This window comes from Diabrotica undecimpunctata, chromosome 7 (assembly GCF_040954645.1).
Source record: "Diabrotica undecimpunctata isolate CICGRU chromosome 7, icDiaUnde3, whole genome shotgun sequence".
Classification (NCBI taxonomy): domain Eukaryota; kingdom Metazoa; phylum Arthropoda; class Insecta; order Coleoptera; family Chrysomelidae; genus Diabrotica; species Diabrotica undecimpunctata.
Window position 1 is genome coordinate 91,989,042 of NC_092809.1, and position 20,423 is coordinate 92,009,464.

The 20,423-nt window shown below is 33.7% G+C and overlaps 1 protein-coding gene and 1 long non-coding RNA gene across 2 annotated transcripts in view; one reads left to right on the forward strand and one right to left on the reverse strand.

Annotated features, from left to right (window-relative positions):
- Positions 1-868: 868 nt before the first annotated feature.
- Positions 869-1,521, reverse strand: LOC140446854 (uncharacterized). Its single transcript, XR_011951522.1, has 3 exons — positions 1,447-1,521; positions 1,278-1,328; positions 869-1,223 (listed from the first exon to the last, which is right to left on the reverse strand). It is a non-coding gene; the product is annotated as an uncharacterized lncRNA (long non-coding RNA).
- A 651-nt stretch (positions 1,522-2,172) lies between these two features.
- LOC140445577 (osteopetrosis-associated transmembrane protein 1) overlaps positions 2,173-20,423 on the forward strand; it is an 85,015-nt gene continuing 66,764 nt past the window's right edge. The window contains exons 1-3 of the mRNA XM_072537699.1: positions 2,173-2,437; positions 2,492-2,678; positions 17,411-17,525. Coding sequence (XP_072393800.1) covers positions 2,385-2,437; positions 2,492-2,678; positions 17,411-17,525 — 355 coding nt within the window. The 5' untranslated portion in view covers positions 2,173-2,384. The remainder of the gene's footprint in view (positions 2,438-2,491; positions 2,679-17,410; positions 17,526-20,423) is intronic.

Sequence of the window (20,423 nt, forward strand, 5' to 3'; positions counted from 1 at the left end):
AAATGTGGTCTTGATGCAAAAGGTATTACAAGATCAAAAATATTGTGAAGAATTAAGCCTCTTATCAAATTGTGATCTATTAGTTCTCCGTGTTTTCGTCGTCTTAATATATTTTCAATATATTCTTTCAATATGGCAAATACTTCAAATAAAATAGGTTATCGAACTGCCGTTTTATAGGTTACGTTTGTCAAATGTCAATTAACGTTAATTTGTGTTAGCGTAATTTCTGAAAGCATTTCAAAAACGATTTTAAATAAAAACGATATCCCTTATTTCCTACTCAATGCGCATGACAAGTATAACGTTTTACGTTTAACGTACTTCAAAAAGTAGAGGGCCTAAAAACTCTCTATTTACGCCGCGCTATTTTGACAGTTTTGACATACGGCTGACACATCGCAAAGAGAGATATTGCTTAAACTGTGCTTAAACTTATGCACACTTTGTTGCGTTATTTACGTTGTTTGTTTTCTTGTCGTTTGTTCGCAAATTATTGAAAATGGATTATGATTTAGAAGCACTTATTTTAGCAAATGCTCATGATGATGATATAGAATTCATCATTTTAAATAACATTGTAGGTGAACATGTATTACTTCCACAAAATGAAGAATTAAATTTTTTGCTTGGCCAATATGTTCTTTTCAGTTGTTTGTTACTTATATAATATATTAGTTTATTCTTAATTTGTGTTTTAATTATAAATACCTAAAGTTGTATCTTATGTTGGAAACAGAGAAATTATAACTAAAAGGAGAAGAAAAACAACCCCAAAACATAAGAACCATCTACATATAGAGGAATAATAAAAATGTAATAATATTTTAACTTTTTATTTATAAAATCTACACATCTATAACTAGGAAACACATCATTCTTCATATTTCTGTAATCTTTTTAATAATGATTCTATAATTTTTGTTTGTGATTCAATAAGAGCTATAGTAGGTACTCTTTTTTTCGGCCAGGTCTGCTTTCATCTTTTGTCTTTTAAATTCCCTGTGTAACTTCGTCTCATTATGTTCATTCTCCCATTTTTTTCCTGAAATCTGAGTTTTTCCTCTTCTAACTTTAATCTTCGTTCTTCTAATTTAGTTTTTTTTCTTCTATTGCCAATTCCCTGGCTCTTATATTAAAGTCTTTTTCATTCTTTCTGTTTAAATAATCCAAACCATTTGTACGCAACAACACACTTTTATTTTGCCTCCTTTTTACTGGTCCTAAAAATTTAAAGTGTAAATACTTATCTTTATTTTATTACACATCAAACATACCCATTATTTGTTTTTTATTCTCTTCTGCCTTACCTAAAGTTCTTGGAATATCTAAAATAATGAAAGAAGTTAGTGAAATAAGCAAATTTTCTGAATATCATTTTTTTGCATCTTTCATACATTACATTTGTTTGACAAGATATATGTTTTAATATAAATAAATACTAACATGGTGTATTTTGCATTGACTCTACTTCTTCAGCCACCACATTTTCTACAACTACCTCTTCAGCTTGATATTCCGGTAAAATAGTTATGTTAAACAATCTTATTATGAAGAAGAAAGGCATAATATTTACCATAACTATGATCAACCTCAACTAATTGTGTTGCGTCTCTAGTCTCACTTTCTATATATACTGTATACTACTCTTTCTATATATACTGTATACTGTATTCTATGTATACTACTCTTTCAAAATGTCTTTTTTCTGATCAGAGACATATATTTATTGTCATCAGTCTTATTTGTTAAAAAATTTATTAATAACGCAACAAACCTTTTTTGGTCTGCTTCAGTTTTTTTCTTCCAAATATCGAGCAAGAGAAACAAATGATCCTTAAGAGTTCTTATAATAAAGAATTTTCCTGTTGTACTCCTCATGTTCTCCTGAACTATCCTCCAATTTTCTGGATAGGTCAATGGATTTTGACCTAAAACTTGTTTTAACAAACACAAATCGTCATCAGACGTAAATCTGATCCGTTTGCTACTGTCTGATGTACTCATTTTGAAAAAAATTTTACAAACAAACTTGGTTTAAATGAAACAAACAATAAACATAACCTAAGAAAGAAAATAGCGCAACCAATACCGCAAATCGTAACGGCTCCCCTAATAACGGCAGGCCGTATTTTCAATAACGCAGCGTAAGCCAAATATCACATCTGCGCATGCTCTACTGTCAAAATAACGCGTGCTGTAATACAGCAAGTGCAAAATTGAGTCTGCAATATCTCTCTATTTTCATATGAATTAAGGTTAAGTTTACGTTCAAAATTTTTATATGAAATATTATGTATATTGGACGTGTTATGTGTTATGCTTAAAAATTATTCTTAGAAAATAGAAAATACTTAGAATGGTGCTAACTTTTAATTTCTAAAATGTATAGTGTATCTATAGCACTTTATTTGTTATGGTTTTGTAAAGTACAAAGGTACTTAAATTAAACTTTTGTCTATGTTATCATTCTTTAAAATACATGTTTCAGCTTTCTTCTGGAAAATGAATATAACATCCTCTTCGATTCTAAGTGTACAATCCCTAAGGAAAAATTTGCTAATGCTACAGCCGAGTTTACCATTTGTGCAATTAATAATTCAAGGCCCATTACTTTGTGTGAAAAATGTTTGTCATCTTTTTTAACTTTAGAAGAAAGTTATATAAATATGTCAAAGGTATTTATGGCAATTACCATTTAATTTTATTATTAATTAATAATTCCTCTTAAGTCTAGAAAATCACATCAAAATGTCTTCTAAAGAAGAAGTTTATTTATTCAAAAATAGCGAAAGCCCTAATACATACAAAACTAATCAATTTATAACATTAATACGTAATAAGATAAAAATAACAATTACCCATGAAATATAGTACCTACACTTATTAAAAATATAAAACGATAATATATAACATAAAACATGACTACAAAACAGGTACCTTCTTAACTATTGGTGCTTTTAATATGGTCCATTAATTTGCTTTTAAACATTTGTACAGATGAGCAACTTTTAACTGTTTGAGGAAGCTTATTAAAAAGATCAAAACCCTTAAACAACAAAGAGTTTCTTGAAGCTGTTCTTGTTGTTTTCACAATGTATAAATTGCAATTAGCTCGAGTAGGGTAATTGTAAATATCACAATTCCACGTAATAAACTCACAAAAGTAAGCAGGGGCCAAATTATTTAAAATTTTATAAATGAACACCATTGTAAGGTAAAGACCCTTTGTTGAACTAAAACCCACTGCAGTATGCTAAGCATTGTTGCTATAGGTGTATATGTGCTTCCACCAAGAATGATTCTCATTCCATGATTTTGTAATTTTTGCAACTGAGCCAATTTATCTAAATTAAATAGACAAATAACCAATGAGCAAAAATCAAAGTGAGGTTGAATAATTGCATTAAAAACTGTAATTTTAGTTGAAGTTGAGAAATTTTTAGATATTCTTGAAAAAAAGTATAATTTTTTAGAAATCTTTTAATTAAAATGGTCATTAAAAAGTATTTAATAGTATTAAAAGACAATAAATTATCCAATTGAAAACCAAGGTACTTAATTGTTGTGATGATTTCTATTTTATCATTGTCAATTTGAAGATTAATAGTATTTATATCAATATTTGAGTATTAGTATTTAGTTGTTATTATCATGGCCTTTGTCTTTAACACATTTAACTTTAATTTGTTGATCTTTACATATTTATTAACAGACTGCAACACTGAACTCATTTTAGATACAGCATTTTCTAAGTTTGAATCAAAACATGCAAATAGGGTATCATCTGCATACAAATTAAAGAAATTACATTTAACAAACAAGTTTATTTCATTTAAATACAATAAGAACAAAAGGGGTCCTAAGACACTACCTTGAGGTACCCCAATATTCACACTAATTTTAAAAGAAGTAATATCATTAATCCTCACTTGTTGCTTTCCATCCAATAAGTAATCTTTAAACCATTCAAGAACATTTCCTCCAATACCATAGCCTTCTAATTTATTGAGAAGTATATTAAGATCAATAGTTTCAAAAGCTCTTTTTAAATCAAGGAATACTACTACTAAATAATTATTATTGTCCAATTCAGACCTGAATTTACAAAGTGAAAGTTGCAGTGCAGTTTCGCAGGAATACTTTTTATGAAAACCTGACTGAGTATTCATTAAGATTTAATTTTTATATATACTACCAATTCTAATAATTTCTCAATGGGCGGAAGTATATTTCTAGGTCTCAATTCATCCTCCTTAATAGTATTATTAACTTTTGGTATTGGAACAACTGTACTGATTTTTAATAAATCTAGAATTTTTGATGATCTAAGAGAAGTATTTATAAAATTTAAGATAATGTGACCACAAGTTACAAAAAAAAATCTTTTAATATTTTTCAGTTTAGTATTTCATTAATGTTACCCCTATTACTAAAGATGTACCTATTCAAATGTGTGTTATTCTGAAATAAGTAAGTAATTATAACAATCAACAATTAATAACACAATAATTAATAACAAAATAATAACAGCTTTAAGATTTAGAATACAAATTTTTATAAAAGGGAGGATCCCACTGGTTCTCTAACATCTTCGTTTCTTATTTTGTCTCGTCGTGTTATTCCTTTGACTCGTCTTAGATATTTCATATCAAAGGCTTGTATCTTGCTTTTTAATTGCTTTGTTAAAACCCAGCTCTCGCTTCCATATATCAAGATTGGTAGGAATACTGTCTTATAAACTGTCATTTTGGTCCTTATGCTGATTTCCGGTTTACCTATGAATGCTCTACTAAGATTGTGGTACACTTTTGAAGCACTACTTATTCTTTCTGTTATTTCATTCTGCATGGTACCTTCTCTGTCTATTGTAACCCCTAGGTATTTGAATGCATCTACTTGTTCTATGAGTTGTTGGTTAATTTCTATATTAACATTTCGGTTAGTTTTCGCTATTAGCATCACCTTGGTTTTCTTAACATTAATTTTCATGTTTCTAATTGTCAGCCCATTATTCCAGCTATCTATATTTTTCTGGAGGTCCCTTTCGTTGGAAGCGCATAACATGAGATTATCTGCGAATGTACACTCAGCTATACCAACCGGCCGTAGTTTACTATATCCGATATGTACTTTGTGTATACTTGCTTTGGTTTCCTTAATTATATCGTCAATAATCAATATGAACAGTGTGAGGCTCATAACACCCCCTTGTCTTAGACCCTCGTTAATTGCAAACATCTTTGATTCCAAGTTATCCTTACGTACATAACTCTTGTTATTTTGATACAGACTTTTGATAGAATGTGTTAGTTGATGGTCAATATTTCTATTTTGTAGACTTTTCCAAACTGCTTCCTGGGACTCTCTGTCAAATACTTTCTCATTATCTAGAAAAGCCATATACGAGTATATTTCTGTGTTCTTTATTCTAGCTTTCTCAATTATTTGTTTCAACATAAATATATGCTCTTGCATACTGTGTCCCTTCCTAAACCCACTTTGTACTTTATTAAGATGTGGTTCAACGATGTGTCTTAATTTCTTTTCTAGGATACTTTCATATATTTTGGAGACGATACTGAGTAGATTAATTCCTCTATAATTTTCACAAGAACTTGGGTCTCCTTTCTTGAAGATTGGTAGTATTATGCCAATTTTCCAATCTTCGGAGACTGTACATCGGTTCCAAGTCATGTTCAAAATTTTGGTTAAAAATTCAACTCCTTTCGGTCCCATTGTCTTTATTGGGGCAAATAGATGGACGAAGAGGAGTTAGTAGAAAAACAGGTTGAGTTTACCGAAAGTACAAGTTGATTATAGTCGCAAATTTCAACTATGAAATAAAATAATTCGGTTTGGCAGTATTGGGATGCTTTTATTATATATATGTTGTATGCTTGAAATATAAAGATAGAAAACTTTTAAAAAGTACATTTTGATTATACTATTTTATGAATTCTGCAATTTTTAATTTATATGAAACAATAACGAGTAAATATTTGTCTCTTTCGAGATTAATTGCAAACATCTGTTGCAATCTGGCAACTGCTGATTTGACGATTGCCAAATATATTCCCTAATCTATCAAAGGGCAATTGCCAAAAAAATTCTAATGATTAACTGCAATTGAATCTCCAAAGAAACAAATATTTACTCATTTTTGTTTTATATAAATCAAAAATTGCAGAATTCATAACATGATATAATCAAAATGTACTTTTTTAAAGCTTTACCTCTTTATATTTGAAGCATACAGCATATATATTATAAAAACATGCCAACACTGCTAAACCGAAATTTTTTGTTCCATGTTTGACATTTGCGGCTATAATCAGCTTGCACTTTCGGTAAACTCAACCGAAAAACATCTTGTCTGAAGAGCATTAGCGACTGGATCCGGTGTACATAGTGGCGACAGACTATTTAAGCTTGCGCAGTATCGAGAAAAAATCGCCAGAATGATTGTCAATGAAACCGGATAAGGCATAGAAGCTTAATTTATTAAATCTTGACGTCCATTCCCAATAAGTGGCTTTAATGGATAAATAAAAATATTATCGGGAAATATCAAGCCGCCTTTCGGCAAGAAAGGTTGACAATAGATCAGCTGTTCATTCTAAAACAAATTTTAAATAAGTCTTGGTAACACGATATTGATGTTCATAATATATTGTTTAATAAAAAAAGTTATATAACATTTTATAAAACTTCAATATCCCCTGGAAACATATCCGACTAGTACAAGAAATGAAACAATAACAACGGTACGCATACAGATGAACTTACGAAAGCTGTCAAATATGTCAGTAGGTCTAAAACAAGGCGATGAAAGCTTTTAAACAGTCCCAGGTCTAAAATACCTTTCAGTCTGACTCTTGAATGTCAATAACACAGCCATGAGAATAACTACACATATAAATATTTTTCCAATACTTAGTTTACATTGCACAACACAAACTACATTTACATTGCACGTTAATATATAAAAGTCTGTCACTTCTGCATGTGGTTTCTCGAGTGTCAACAGGTTTCGTTGGGATAAGGAACCAAGAATCCACTCATCGTTGCGGGTAAGAGGAAAGTAGCGCCGAACTTCGATTTGAGTACCATATGTTGTTTTACAGGGGACGATCAACAGTTTAACATACCGGCCCCCTTGATAGCTGGTAGGATTCAAAGAGCACTAATTTTTGGGAAGATCATCTGGAAGTACACATATCTTCATGGCAGGTCGTTTGTATGCGGCGGAGCCAGTTCTAATGGTAACTGTTTTGACTATACCGTCGGCACCAGGATGAACAGCGTCAACAATACCAATTTTCCATTTCATTGGCGGGATTCCATCTTCTTTAACCAAGACGAGAGTTCCAGGTTGCAAAATTGTGGGATAGGTCCTTTTCCATTTAGACCGTTGCTGAAGTTCGGAAATATATTCTTTTGGCCATATCTTCCAGAAACCTTAAGTGATTCTTTGAAGTCGCTGAAACTTGCTGAGTGAATTTTCCTTAATTGTAAAATAGTCATGGTCAGGTAAAGCAGTAATGCGTTCTCCAATCAGAAAGTGTGCAGTTGTTAATGATTGTGGGATCATTAAAAAGCTTGGGATAAAGGTCAGGAATTTAGACAGACTTCGACTTAATCAAGAACAGTTACGAAATCTTCGTAAGAAAGTGGGGTCTGAGAAAGTACCCTCTTTAAATGAAATTTAGTAGATTTAACTCCTTCTTAACAGGTGCCACCAAAATGAGGAGCATAAGTTCTAAATACATCGCTCGCGTTGAGAGACACACAAAAATACAAATGTAAGCCTTAATTGTTTTATAATTTCTAATTTGCCGATACGTTAATAGAAAGGGTCCGCAAAAATCTATACATGTATTATAGAATGGCTGTTGAGGCGTTAATCGATGCACTGGTAAATCTGCCATTAAATACGGAGTAGGAGAAGGACTAAAGCGAAAACAACGTAAACATTGCCTCAAAACTTGTTTTACTAGATTCCTGCCAGAAGTAGACCAAAAACGTTCTCGTATTGAGGTTGATTGATGTTTCTTTTAAAAATCAAATCTAGAATGTTTAAGTCTGCCACCAACTCTAAATATACCCTTGTCATCTAAGAATGGGGCTAATCGTAAAATTTTACTTCTATAGTTAATAGATTTAGATTTTAATAAATCTTGGTATTTATTGGGAAACTCTTGCCTTTGAACAATTCGAATAAGAGTATTTAGGGTATGGTTGAGTTATTGAGCGTCAAGAGCTCTGGATTTTTTATTTGACTTAGGCATACAGCAATTATCAAAAAATCCGTAACAATAAGCAGTGATTCTTTGAAGCTTATTAAGATTAAAATATCTGTTAATAAGATCCAGTCCTTCAGGAAATGTAGATTGGAAAGAAATTCATTTTTCTTTACGGCTCTCAGGTAGATCAGGGTTAGCTGTGATGTTTGAAATGTTAATGGGCCATTGTTCTTTAGGACACAGCAGCCATTTAGGACCATTCCACCATAGAGAATTACCAATTAAATACATAGGGCTAAGACCCCGAGAGAGCAAATCGATTGGGTTTTCATGGGTATTAACGTATCTCCAAGAATCTGAATTTGTTAATAATTTAATTTGTGTCACTCTGTTAGCGGCAAAGATTTTCCTTTGAGTAGGAACGGATTTGATCCAGGATAAGACTATAGAGTTACACCAGTGGAAAAATTGAGTAATAGGAAGATCTAATGAGGTTGTGACCTTTTGACACAACTCTACCAACAATAAGGCTGCGCATAATTCGAGCATAGGAATTGTAATCTTTTTGAGAGGAGCTACTCTTATCTTAGAGCAAAGTAAGTAGCAGTGATAAGTACCTTGTGAATCAAGGGATCGGATGTATATACAAGCACCATATGCAATTTCGCTGGAGTCACAGAAGCCATATAGTGGGTTGTTAGTTAGAATATAATTAGTGGTGGAAAGGCTAAACTTTGTTGCCAAACTATCCACATTTAAGAGAGGCGTATTTGAACACCTAATTGCTTCAAAATATTTATTAAGGACCACTGAAGCAATAAAACAATTAAAATGTATTTTTCCTTCGATTTATCTACACAATAGACTTAAGGGCTGGTTCAAACATTGACAATTATCGCAATTCTGATAGTTACATAAAGAGTTATACAAATATTAGCTTTACAGTGAGTGCGGGGAGGCAGTAACGGATATACATGAAATGATAAAATTGAGAGAGACCAACTATATACGTTTTAACACAAAACACCGGGTTTACAAGCGCATTTATCACTTACGCACCACGCACTTTTCGGGATCACACACATCCGGCCTTCACTTGCCGAGAGGCAAAATGGCACTGTCTGTCCTAGTCCTAAGTTATATAAAGCGGGGAAGAGAGGGTTTATGATGTAGGGCATCAGTCGCACACACGTTAACACGATAGCTGACGACCTGAGCGCACAATTTGATAAAACAACTTATATACGATTACAATATTATACAGGTTGTTTTTACAACATACTGCCCCCAGTTGAAGCACTAGCTTTAACATTATAAAAAGCATTAAAAAGAAAAGAGTACATAAAAAAAACAATATGAGTAATAGTATACAAACAACATATGAGTAAAAGTACTAAACCTAATAACATTAACATAATCCTTCACTAGGAAGGGGACACAATTTTGTTATCGTGCGTTTGAAAATCCCATCCTTAGTTTTAACAGATGCAATTCTCACTCGGCCATCTTTACCCGGAAAGACATCCATCACTCGTGCCAATGACCAGTAGAGAGGAGGGAGATTATCTTCTTTAACTAACACAAGGTCATTGGGTTCTAAATTTTTGAATGGGAGAAACCATTTTGGACGATTTTGAAGTCGATTCAGATAATCAGTCGACCACTTTTTCCAAAAAAGTTGCTGGAGCTTAGAGAGATTTTGCCAGATGTTAAGTCTATTTTCCGGGATAGATGTATACTCCTGGTCGGGTAGCGAGGTGAGAGACCTTCCAATTAGGAAGTGACCAGGGGTAAGATATGTGAAATCGGAGGGATCATTAGAGAGGGCACAAATGGGCCGAGAATTAAGTACGGCTTCAATTTGGGTAAGCACGGTACTGAATTCCTCGAATGTAATTTTGAGATTGCCCAACAATCTATAGATATGATGTTTAGCGCTCTTTATAGCGCTCTTCCAGAGTCCTCCATGTTGAGGAGATCGAGGTGGTATTGTTTTCCACCGAATTTGAGAGGAGGCTAAAAATGCCTGAATAGAAGAGTCAGTTTCCTTATTTTTCAAGAAATTATAGAGTTCTAATAACTGATTTTTAGCCCCAAGAAAGTTTGTCGCATTATCAGAGAATATAGTCTGAGGGAGACCTCTTCGACTGATAAAGCGCTTGAGAGTAAGAAGAAATGCTTCTGTTCTGTGACTAATTCTATATGAACCGCACGTGTGGACATACAGACAAATAGAGCTATGTATGACTTTATCAAGGGACTTTTACGAAGTTTAGAGGCCTTTATTAGAAAGGGACCACCAAAATCCAAACCTACATGAGCAAAAACTTGAGCAGAGCATAAGCGTTCCTTAGGTAAATCAGACATGATTTGAGCTAAGGGTTTGGCATTAAACTTGAAACAAACATGACATTCGTGGACTATCCTCTTAATCTCACGTAGACCATTCAAGGGCCAATATCTAAGGCGAACTTGAGAGAGAGTATTCTGAGGACCTGCATGATGGAGCCTAAGATGTTCTTTTTTGAGAATTAGCAAATTGTAAGAGAGACTTATTAGAAATAATCTTATTGCCTTTGAGATCAGCAATTTCTGAGGAGAAACTTGAGTTTTGCAATAATTTTATAATTTTCATGTCGGCATTTTGAAGTTCAGATACTTCAAGTGCACCGGATAATTTTTGAGTGCCAGACTTTGCGGTATTACCAAATCTGAGTACATAAGCTATAGTCCTTACATATTTCGTGAAACTGGAGAACCTTTCAGAAAGCATGACAAAGAAATCAAATTGAGCACTTCGAGTGTGAAGAACAACTTTTCTTTCTTCAGGTAATTTATTAGAATTAAACTTCGGACTATATTCAGACAAATTTAGGTCAAATGTTTGCAAAAACTGAGGACCGTGAAACCAAAGAGTGGAGTTGAGTATGTTAGAGGGCATCATTCCTCTGGAGAGGATGTCAGCAGGGTTGTCTTTAGACTTTACGTGTCTCCAATGAGAGTGAGAAGAATTTTCTTGAATTTGAGCTACCCTGTTGGCGACAAATTGATTCCATCTGGAGTGATGTGATCTGAGCCACGCCAAAACTATCTCAGAATCGCTCCACATGTTTATAGAGATAATAGAGGGCAATTTATCCTTTATGATATCAACCACCTTTGTGGTGAGCTTGCTAGCCAATAAAGCACCCATAAGTTCCAGCCTTGGAAGCGTTATGGTCTTTAAAGGAGCAATACGACTTTTCGAAGCAATGAGAGAGCACGAGACATTTTTTGATTTGTAGATAACCCGTATATAACAACAAGCAGCATATGCTTTCAAACTTGCGTCAGAAAAAGAGTGAATTTCAACAGAAGAATTTTCATGACATGAGAAAAGACATCTGGGTATGCTTATGTCTTTGAGAGCAGCGAGATCAGTTATAAACTTCAACCATTCATTTAAAATATTTGAATCCACGGAGTCATTCCAATTAATTTTAGAAATCCAAATTTTTTGCATAATAATTTTAGCGAGAACAGTTACGGGATTAATGAGCCCTTGTGGATCAAAAATTTGAGCGATAATAGAGAGTACTTCCCTTTTTGTGTAATTATCTTTTATTGATAATTGAGGTACAGAAATTGAAAATGTATCAGTACTGGGGTTCCAACAGAGACCTAAAACCTTATTAGAAGCATTCTCTGGTGAAATAACATAGGCAGAGTTTGTAGAGAGACTAGAAACATTTTCCAAAAACATTTTTGAATCAGAGCACCATTTATGAAGAGAAATGCATGCCCTTTTGAGTAGGTCAGTTATCTCATTATGAGCCTTAAGAAGAGTTTGCGTGTCATTGGCCCCATATAGAATGTCATCTACATAGCAGCCTGTTAAGAGAGCATCGGAGGCCAATGGGTAGTTGTTTTGATGAGTTTTAGCTAATTCCATCAAACAACGAGTACTTTGAAAGCTTGCGCTTTTTGTTCCATAAGTTACGGTTTGAAGCTCAAGACATTCGATGTCCTGTTCCGGAGAATCCTGCCAGAGGATATTCTGCAGGAATGTGTGATCAGGATGAATTTGTACCTGCCTGTACATTTTTGGTATGTCGGAAGTGAAGACATAGGTATACAATCTAAACCGAAGGAGAATGTCGAAAAGTTCAGGCTGAAGAGTTTTTCCTTTCAACAGGATGTCATTAAGAGAATAGCCACTGGAACTTTTCATGGAGCCGTCAAAAACCACCCGTAATTTGGTAGTTAATGATTCTTCTTTTATGACAGAGTTATGAGGTAAAAAGTATTTATTTTCTAAGTGCACATTTGTGAGAGAAAGAGGAACCGTTTTGGCATGTCCAAGAGAAACATATTCATTGATGAATGCTTTATATTGAGAGTATACATTTTCGTGTTTTAAGAGTTTATTTTCTAAACTAATAAACCTTTTTCTAGCCATGTTGTAAGAATTGCCCAGCATTTTATGTGCTGTTTCAGAAATGAGAGGAAGCTTTACCTGAAACCGACCAGAAGGTAGAATTTGAGTTGTTTCAGTGAATATTTGTTCAGCCAGATCCTCAGAGGAGGAGATTTTAACAGAGGGGGTCACTTCTTCGACTTCGAAGAATTGTCGAATTATATTATCGAGCTTATCTTCCTCAGATGTGGACTGGATAAATAAAGAGACATTTGACTGTGTAGGGGACAACTGTGAGTGATAAATTCCTTTGTGAAGTGCGTAAGGAGGTAAAGAACCAAACATAATGTACCCTAAGTGTGTGTTCTGGAGAACAGGGAGTCCTTTACCTAAACGTATTAAACCATCCGATAACAACTCGCTATATATGTCACTGGCAAGAAGAAGATCTATATTTCCAGGGACAGAGTAGGTGGGATCTGCGAGAGTGACTGTAGAGGGGATATTAAATTTACTTCTGTTTATGGATACCTGAGGGAGTCTACAACTTATGTTGTCTAAAATAGCACAGGAGATTTTGAAACCATTACCATTTCTTTTGTATGGAAAAATTTCTAGATCGACCATTTTGTTCGAGAATGAACTATGTTCAGAGATAGTAGAGATTTGTAACCTTTTGCTATAAGGAGAGAGATTTAATTTTTGAACCAAATCTTTGGAGACAAATGACGACTGAGATCCACTATCTAAAATACATCTAGCGTGTATGGGTACGCCATGCTTTGAATAAATAGTGACTAGAGCGGTTGCCAGCAGAACATCCTGCTTTATTGACAGAGAAGAGAGAGAAGTCATTACATTTGAGACCTGAGAGGTTTGAGATTCAGAGAGAGAGACAGAATTACTTGGGCCGGCTTCACCATCAGACCAAGTGTTTTGTACATTGCGAGAGGTTGCGTGATTGTGTCGTTGAAAAGATCTACTAGAAGAAGAGCTATTTTCATGGTCATTGTGCAAGAGTGTGTGATGCCTTTTCTTGCATATACTACATGAACGTTGAGACGAACAATTTAGAGAGAAGTGTTTAGTTCCTAAACAGTTGCGACATAGTTTGTTTTCATTAACAAATTTATACTTATCCTGTAAGAAAAGATTAGCAAATTTTGTGCATGCATAAATAGTGTGTGTAGCATTATTACAAAATACGCATGTTTTGGAGTATGAGTTATTTTTATTACTTGCCGAAGAAAAGAGAACCGTTTTAGAGTTTGTTTTAATAACTTTTTTATCGTTATTATCTGAGTAGTTTAACTTTTCCATAATGTCACACTTTTTTTCTAAAAAATCAAAGAATTGATTTAGCGTGGGAATATCTTTTGACCCTAACTCGTATTCGAAAGACCGGTGAGTAGTAAAGTCCACTTTTTGCAAAAATATTTCTATTAATAAGAGATCCCAATGCTCGATGGGTACATTCATATTTTTTAGCGCGAGTAAGGTCTGTTTTGCGGTGACCAAAAATGCCCGTAAGGCCTTTGCATTAGTTTTGACTAAGGATGGAACTTTCAAAAGACGCTGTATATGCAAACTAATTACGCGCGATTTGTTTTCGTAACGATTTCGAAGAGTCTCTAACGCGATTTGGAAGTTTTCTTCTAAAACTTGGATGTTTTCTACCAACTGGAGAGGTTCGTTGCGTAGAAAAGATTTGAGATGAAACAAAACGCTGGACGTTGTTGAGTTCCGGGTTATTAATAATTAACGTCTCGAAGAGCTGATAGAATGCACTCCATTCTGAGAAGCATCCTGAGAAAGTTTGAATTTTAATTTCTGGAAGAGTCACTTTAGCACTAGCTAAATGTGGAGAAGTGGAACTGTACTGGTGTGAAGGAGGTTGGAGCATCTCCATTCTATGTTGAAGACCTGCCAGAGTTGAGAAGTACTTTTCTTCAATTTCTTCCCTATCGCGTTCTTCAGTGTTTGCTTCGTCCAGTTCCTCAATCTGATCCATGAGGTCATCAAATTTAGCGTAACAATTCGTTAGTTCAGTACGACGGAGTTGGAACTGCAAGGGATCCGTTTCTTGAGCAGAGTTAACCAATAGAGATACGAGAGATTTTTGATTTCAACGGTTTGCGTTGTTTCTTTAATTGATCCATTGCGGTTAGAGATGTATCGAAAGCTTTGCGAGATATTTATCTATGAGAGATACACGAGAAATAAAAAATTTTAGAGTCTAAAACACAGCTTAGTCCACCCCGTATAATAAACAAGAGTCTCAGAAAATAATGTCTGTACGAATTCTGCGAAATATAAACTCGTCCTGTATACTAATAATATGCGTTCGAACTTTTGAATGTCCCTGTACGTGTGATTATAAAAATATATGTTGGAACGAACTCACCAGATAGAAATGAATCTAAAAAATCCATAGCACATCACATGTTTCTTGTCAGCAATTTCACTTGAGATGCACCTCGAAGAGCGATAAATCTAAGAATGTTGGGTGGAAACACTTCAAACACTTGCGTGGTGACGTAATGTTCCATGTGCCGTGAGATTGTTTATCTTATGCAAAGTTCTATTTTGTGAAGAGCACTTACTAATGAGTTTATTTTAATTTTTATGGGAAGAGAATTAAAATAAGAGAAAATTAATTTGATTTATGAAGATAAATCAGAGCGGGAATTGCGATAAACAATACATTCGGTTCGAAGAGACCACAAATTGTGGAAAGGGTAAACTTTGTTGCCAAACTATCCACATTTAAGAGAGGCGTATTTGAACACCTAATTGCTTCAAAATATTTATTAAGGACCACTGAAGCAATAAAACAATTAAAATGTATTTTTCCTTCGATTTATTTACACAATAGACTTAAGGGCTGGTTCAAACATTGACAATTGTCGCAATTCTGATAGTTACATAAAGAGTTATACAAATATTAGCTTTACAGTGAGTGCGGGGAGGCAGTAACGGATATACATGAAATGATAAAATTGAGAGAGACCAACTATATACGTTTTAACACAAAACACCGGGTTTACAAGCGCATTTATCACTTACGCACCACGCACTTTTCGGGATCACACACATCCGGCCTTCACTTGCCGAGAGGCAAAATGGCACTGTCTGTCCTAGTCCTAAGTTATATAAAGCGGGGAAGAGAGGGTTTATGATGTAGGGCATCAGTCGCACACACGTTAACACGATAGCTGACGACCTGAGCGCACAATTTGATAAAACAACTTATATACGATTACAATATTATACAGGTTGTTTTTACAACAATTAGTTAATTAATAAATAATTAGTTAGTAATAAAGTATTTAAGTCTTGAAGTTAACTATGAAATTTAATCCAAGTAGTATAGGTCTATAGATCTATATAGTATATAGATCTTGTGGGATTGCTTCATCTCAATCAAGTTTGTGTTGCCACAATTTTTGAATAATGCATTTCGCTATGATTATTACAGGTAAACTAATTCTAGCGGGTCGAATATTTGAGAGACACAGAATAGGATTGTTCGTTTAGTTGCTTTTTTGTTTATTTAAATTAAAAAAGGGGAATTGAAAGTAGAAGAAAACAAAACAAGAAAATCTGAAGATAAACAAGTTGTAAACTAACCTGACTTAAATCTCAACTCAAATGTTAACTACATTATACCGTTCGTTTGTTTAGTGTCACAGCCATGATTTTCGTTTGACACTAGCCAGTGTAGCTTACCCTCAACTACACTCGAAAGTGCTACACTAGAAAACAAAGTAACAGACCTATAAAGAGTTGTTATTGAATATTGTAACGTATCAGACTGAGAGTTCCAAAGGAGACCTAAAGTTTTATTATTGCACTCCTCATCAAAGTTTAATGTGACATCAGCGTCTTCAGATTGCTTACAAAGTACTTGCGGTGCATTGCACATGAATTTACGGAGTGGAAAGCCACCGGAATTGAGCATATGGGATCGTTTTTGTTTAATGTATCTTACTTCGTCAACTGATGAACATCCTGTGCAAAGATCATCAACGTAAAATTCCCTTGCTATTATTCTGCTAATATCTGGATGTGCACCCTTACATTGTACTGATAGTTCCTTCAAGCATCTCGTAGATAGGAAGGCTGCAGGTGCTGTACCATATGTAAGAGTATTTAATTGGTAAGTATTTATTTCGGAATTAGGATTAGATCTCCAAAGAATAAGTTGTAACGAGCGTTATGAAGGATCTACTTATACTTGCCGGTACATTTTAGTGATGTCTCCGGTTAGCATAATGTTATGTTTTCTGGCTCGCAAAACTATAGTAAATATATAAAAAAAACTATAAATTCTCTTGAATAGTTGGATCAGTTATTAAAATGTCATTAAGCGATAACCCGCAGATTGTTGTAGCTGATCCATTAAATACTACCATTAACTTGGTAGTGGTACTATAAGAAATCTTATAGTATCACTAGTAAGGTAAAATTAGCCTTAGAAATCTGTAAAATTAGCGTTTAGCTTGGGATTTCTTTGTAACCGTTTTTCTGGTAATTGGATGATAAATTGACCCGATGAGTTTTTAATAGTTATATTTTTAAACAGTTCTTCACAAAGAACGTCATCTGAAGATGAAGATTTAGGAACATTATTTGGGATTTATTATTATATTTTAAAAAATCTATGACTCAACGAAGTGCTTTGGCATTTAAATTTAAGAAATTGACATTCATTTAAAAGTTATGTTATTTAATGAGATAAAAGTGATTAATCATTTTTCATTTTTAGGTAATGAATAACGGCACTTCTTGTTTAGATCAGTTGATCAATTTCGATAGATTACGAGTGGTATCGATTTTATATGAAAATAATGTGGATTTATGGACCCGAGCTAAATGTGATGGTAAATATTATTTTTTTATAATTACAATATGAATAATTGACTTTCTCAAATGAAAGAGGAGTTCGACTTTGGCATTATATCCCTTATTAACTCTAGGTTTAGTAATTAACTACAATTTAAAAAATAACAGAATTAATAATACAATTATACAAAATTTCTTCTCTCATGTATGTTAAACCATGACAAAGTGATGACTCTATATCACAAACAAGCCCTGTTCTAAGTACTTTGTAAGTAGTGTTGGGTCAATCGTTCATTTTACAAGGACCGAATCAATCAGTGACCGCCTCTGAAAAACGATCGAATCATTTCAATCGTTTGTTCGTCTCAATACTTTTCGTTGCCGGTTAAAACAAATAACAAGTAACCGATTGATTGAGCTGAATCAACTGAAAACCGGTAGTATTGCTTACCGTATTTCATATAATATGTGTATTCACCTTCATTGTCCTTCATACGTTTATGTTTAGTGCGAGTAGGGCTTAGATTCTTAAGAAATATTCGAGAAGCTAGAATTTATTATGTTTTTGTTTTTAGGTTCTTAGTGTGTCAGAAATTATAAATTTATATAGAAATATGTGCTGCATCCAAATATAAATATTTATTGTCATTGTGCAAATTTTAATTTTGATAGAATATTTTCCAACTCCAATACTCCTGGTTTGTAGTGAAGTCGCTGCCTTGCATGCAATTCTTAATTCAATATGTCGTATTTTAAGTTTTCAATCAAACTCAACCATTCCGCCGCATGGCATATATCGGTCTTCGTCGCAGGTGAGGAACGACCGAGGACCGAAAGTAATGAGAGTATTAGCTGTGCGATTTTGTTTTGGTTCGATCTCGATCGGCCCCGTCGGCGGTCTATAAATCAATTTTTGTCACCATACGATTGAATCGTTATGAACTAGCGGGATTCGGCCGTTCAATATTTTGAAGTGATTGAATCAAAACGAACTAATCAATCGCGATTGATACACTATTCGTAAGAAAACCCGAGGAAATTTTATATTCCAACAAAAAATTTCAATGAAGCACTAGGTTGGCAATTCGAAACGGTAACACTGGTATATATATGTATATATATATATATATATATATATATATATATATATATATATATATATATATATATATATATACACTTCGCTTCACTGCGAGTGGTTCAGTGGATGTGAGTTCGATCCCCAGCTCGGTGTACAGAAAACAAAAAGGCTAACGCAGCAGTTTAAAATTCTAAATGAATCTGCGGCTTAGACTAGAATATGCTGGTGTCTGATCGGCCTATTGTGAAGCAGTACGGCAAGAGATAAGGGCTTGCGTCTCGGTGATACTCCTCTATAGATCCCTACCGGAAGGGCGTACCGCCTAAATACCGGTATATATATATATATATATATATATATATATATATATATATATATATATATATATATATATATATATATATATATATATATGTGTATATGGAAGTAAAATATTGCATTTCATTTCAATTCGAATTCCACCATTGGTTTTCCTGATGAAGAGTGGAATAATTCAAAACACGTGCAGAACAATGGTGGAATTCGAATTGAAATGAAATGCAATATTTTACTTTCATTTTAACGTCTTGTCTCTACGAAAAGAGTAATTAGTTTGTTATTTCCTGACCGTGAATTTTTAAATAGAAACCTTTTTATTTCCTGGGTTTTTCCGTCTGTTGTAAATACAAATACTTAACTATTGCTTAAGCGTTTTGGCTATTTACCATTTTCAATAAGAATTTTAATTGATAAACATAACATTATGAATTTATATTTCATGTTTACACTCTATAGAAGTTTAACATGGATTCAAAAATTGGTATCTGACATTGACAGATGACGTGGCAGGTATTTTAAAACAGGAGTGGTTCAGGGACGTATCTTAAATATCTGCTATGGTATTTAAAAACACATAATTAAAATTATAATCTTATTAAAATTATTAATAGAATTTGAATCTTTTTTATGTGAATCATCTCCAATATGCATATTTTGTTGTAATTTTGTTCTTTTTCCAAAATCTGTACATTTTCAAAGTCAAAAGAATGGCTATTTTCTAGAGAATGTTTGGCTAGGGCTGTTGTGTTTAATCCGTTGGTCTGTACACTATGTTTGTGTGCAACAACCCTTCTATATGGGTATTGGTGCGTTTGCCCAATATATGTTGAATTACAGTCTTTACAATTTATTTTATAAATAACATTTGATTGATGATCTTTATTAACCTTGGGTTTAAATTTTGAAAAATATTTTCCAGATGCTTTTGATGATTTATGTCCAACATTAATATCATACTTTGTCAACATTTTTGACATTTGTTCAGAAAATCCATTAATGTATGGTAAGGATATATAGTGTTTGTTTGATTTAGTGACGTTATTATTCCAGATTTAGCCATATGCCTCACTCCCTATAAGGGGAAAATTTACTTATCCCAGATACCTACGATATCAAATGGATTGAGCTCTGGTGGGACTCTTTCCGTGTTATCGAGCCCTAGGTGATTGGTATGCTGAAGTATCTCCCAAAAATTTTCGCACGCATCTGGACGTCGAGAGTAGCACAGCTTTCTGCATGATCTTATATAAATGTTTATTTAGATCCAGCTTTTTTTATGTTATTATTATTTTTTATTGTATTTTGCCAGATTTAACCATACGGCTCACACTCCCTCTAAGGGGAAAATTCACTCATCCCAGATACCTATGGTATCAAAGGGATTGAGCTCTGGTAGGACTCTTTCCGTGTTATCGAGAGTTAGCTGACTTGACATGCTGGAGTATCTCTCAAAAATCGTACACATCTGGACGTCGCGAGGAGTACAGCTTTCTACATGGCCTTATAAAAATGTTCATTTAGACCCAGCTGTTTTATG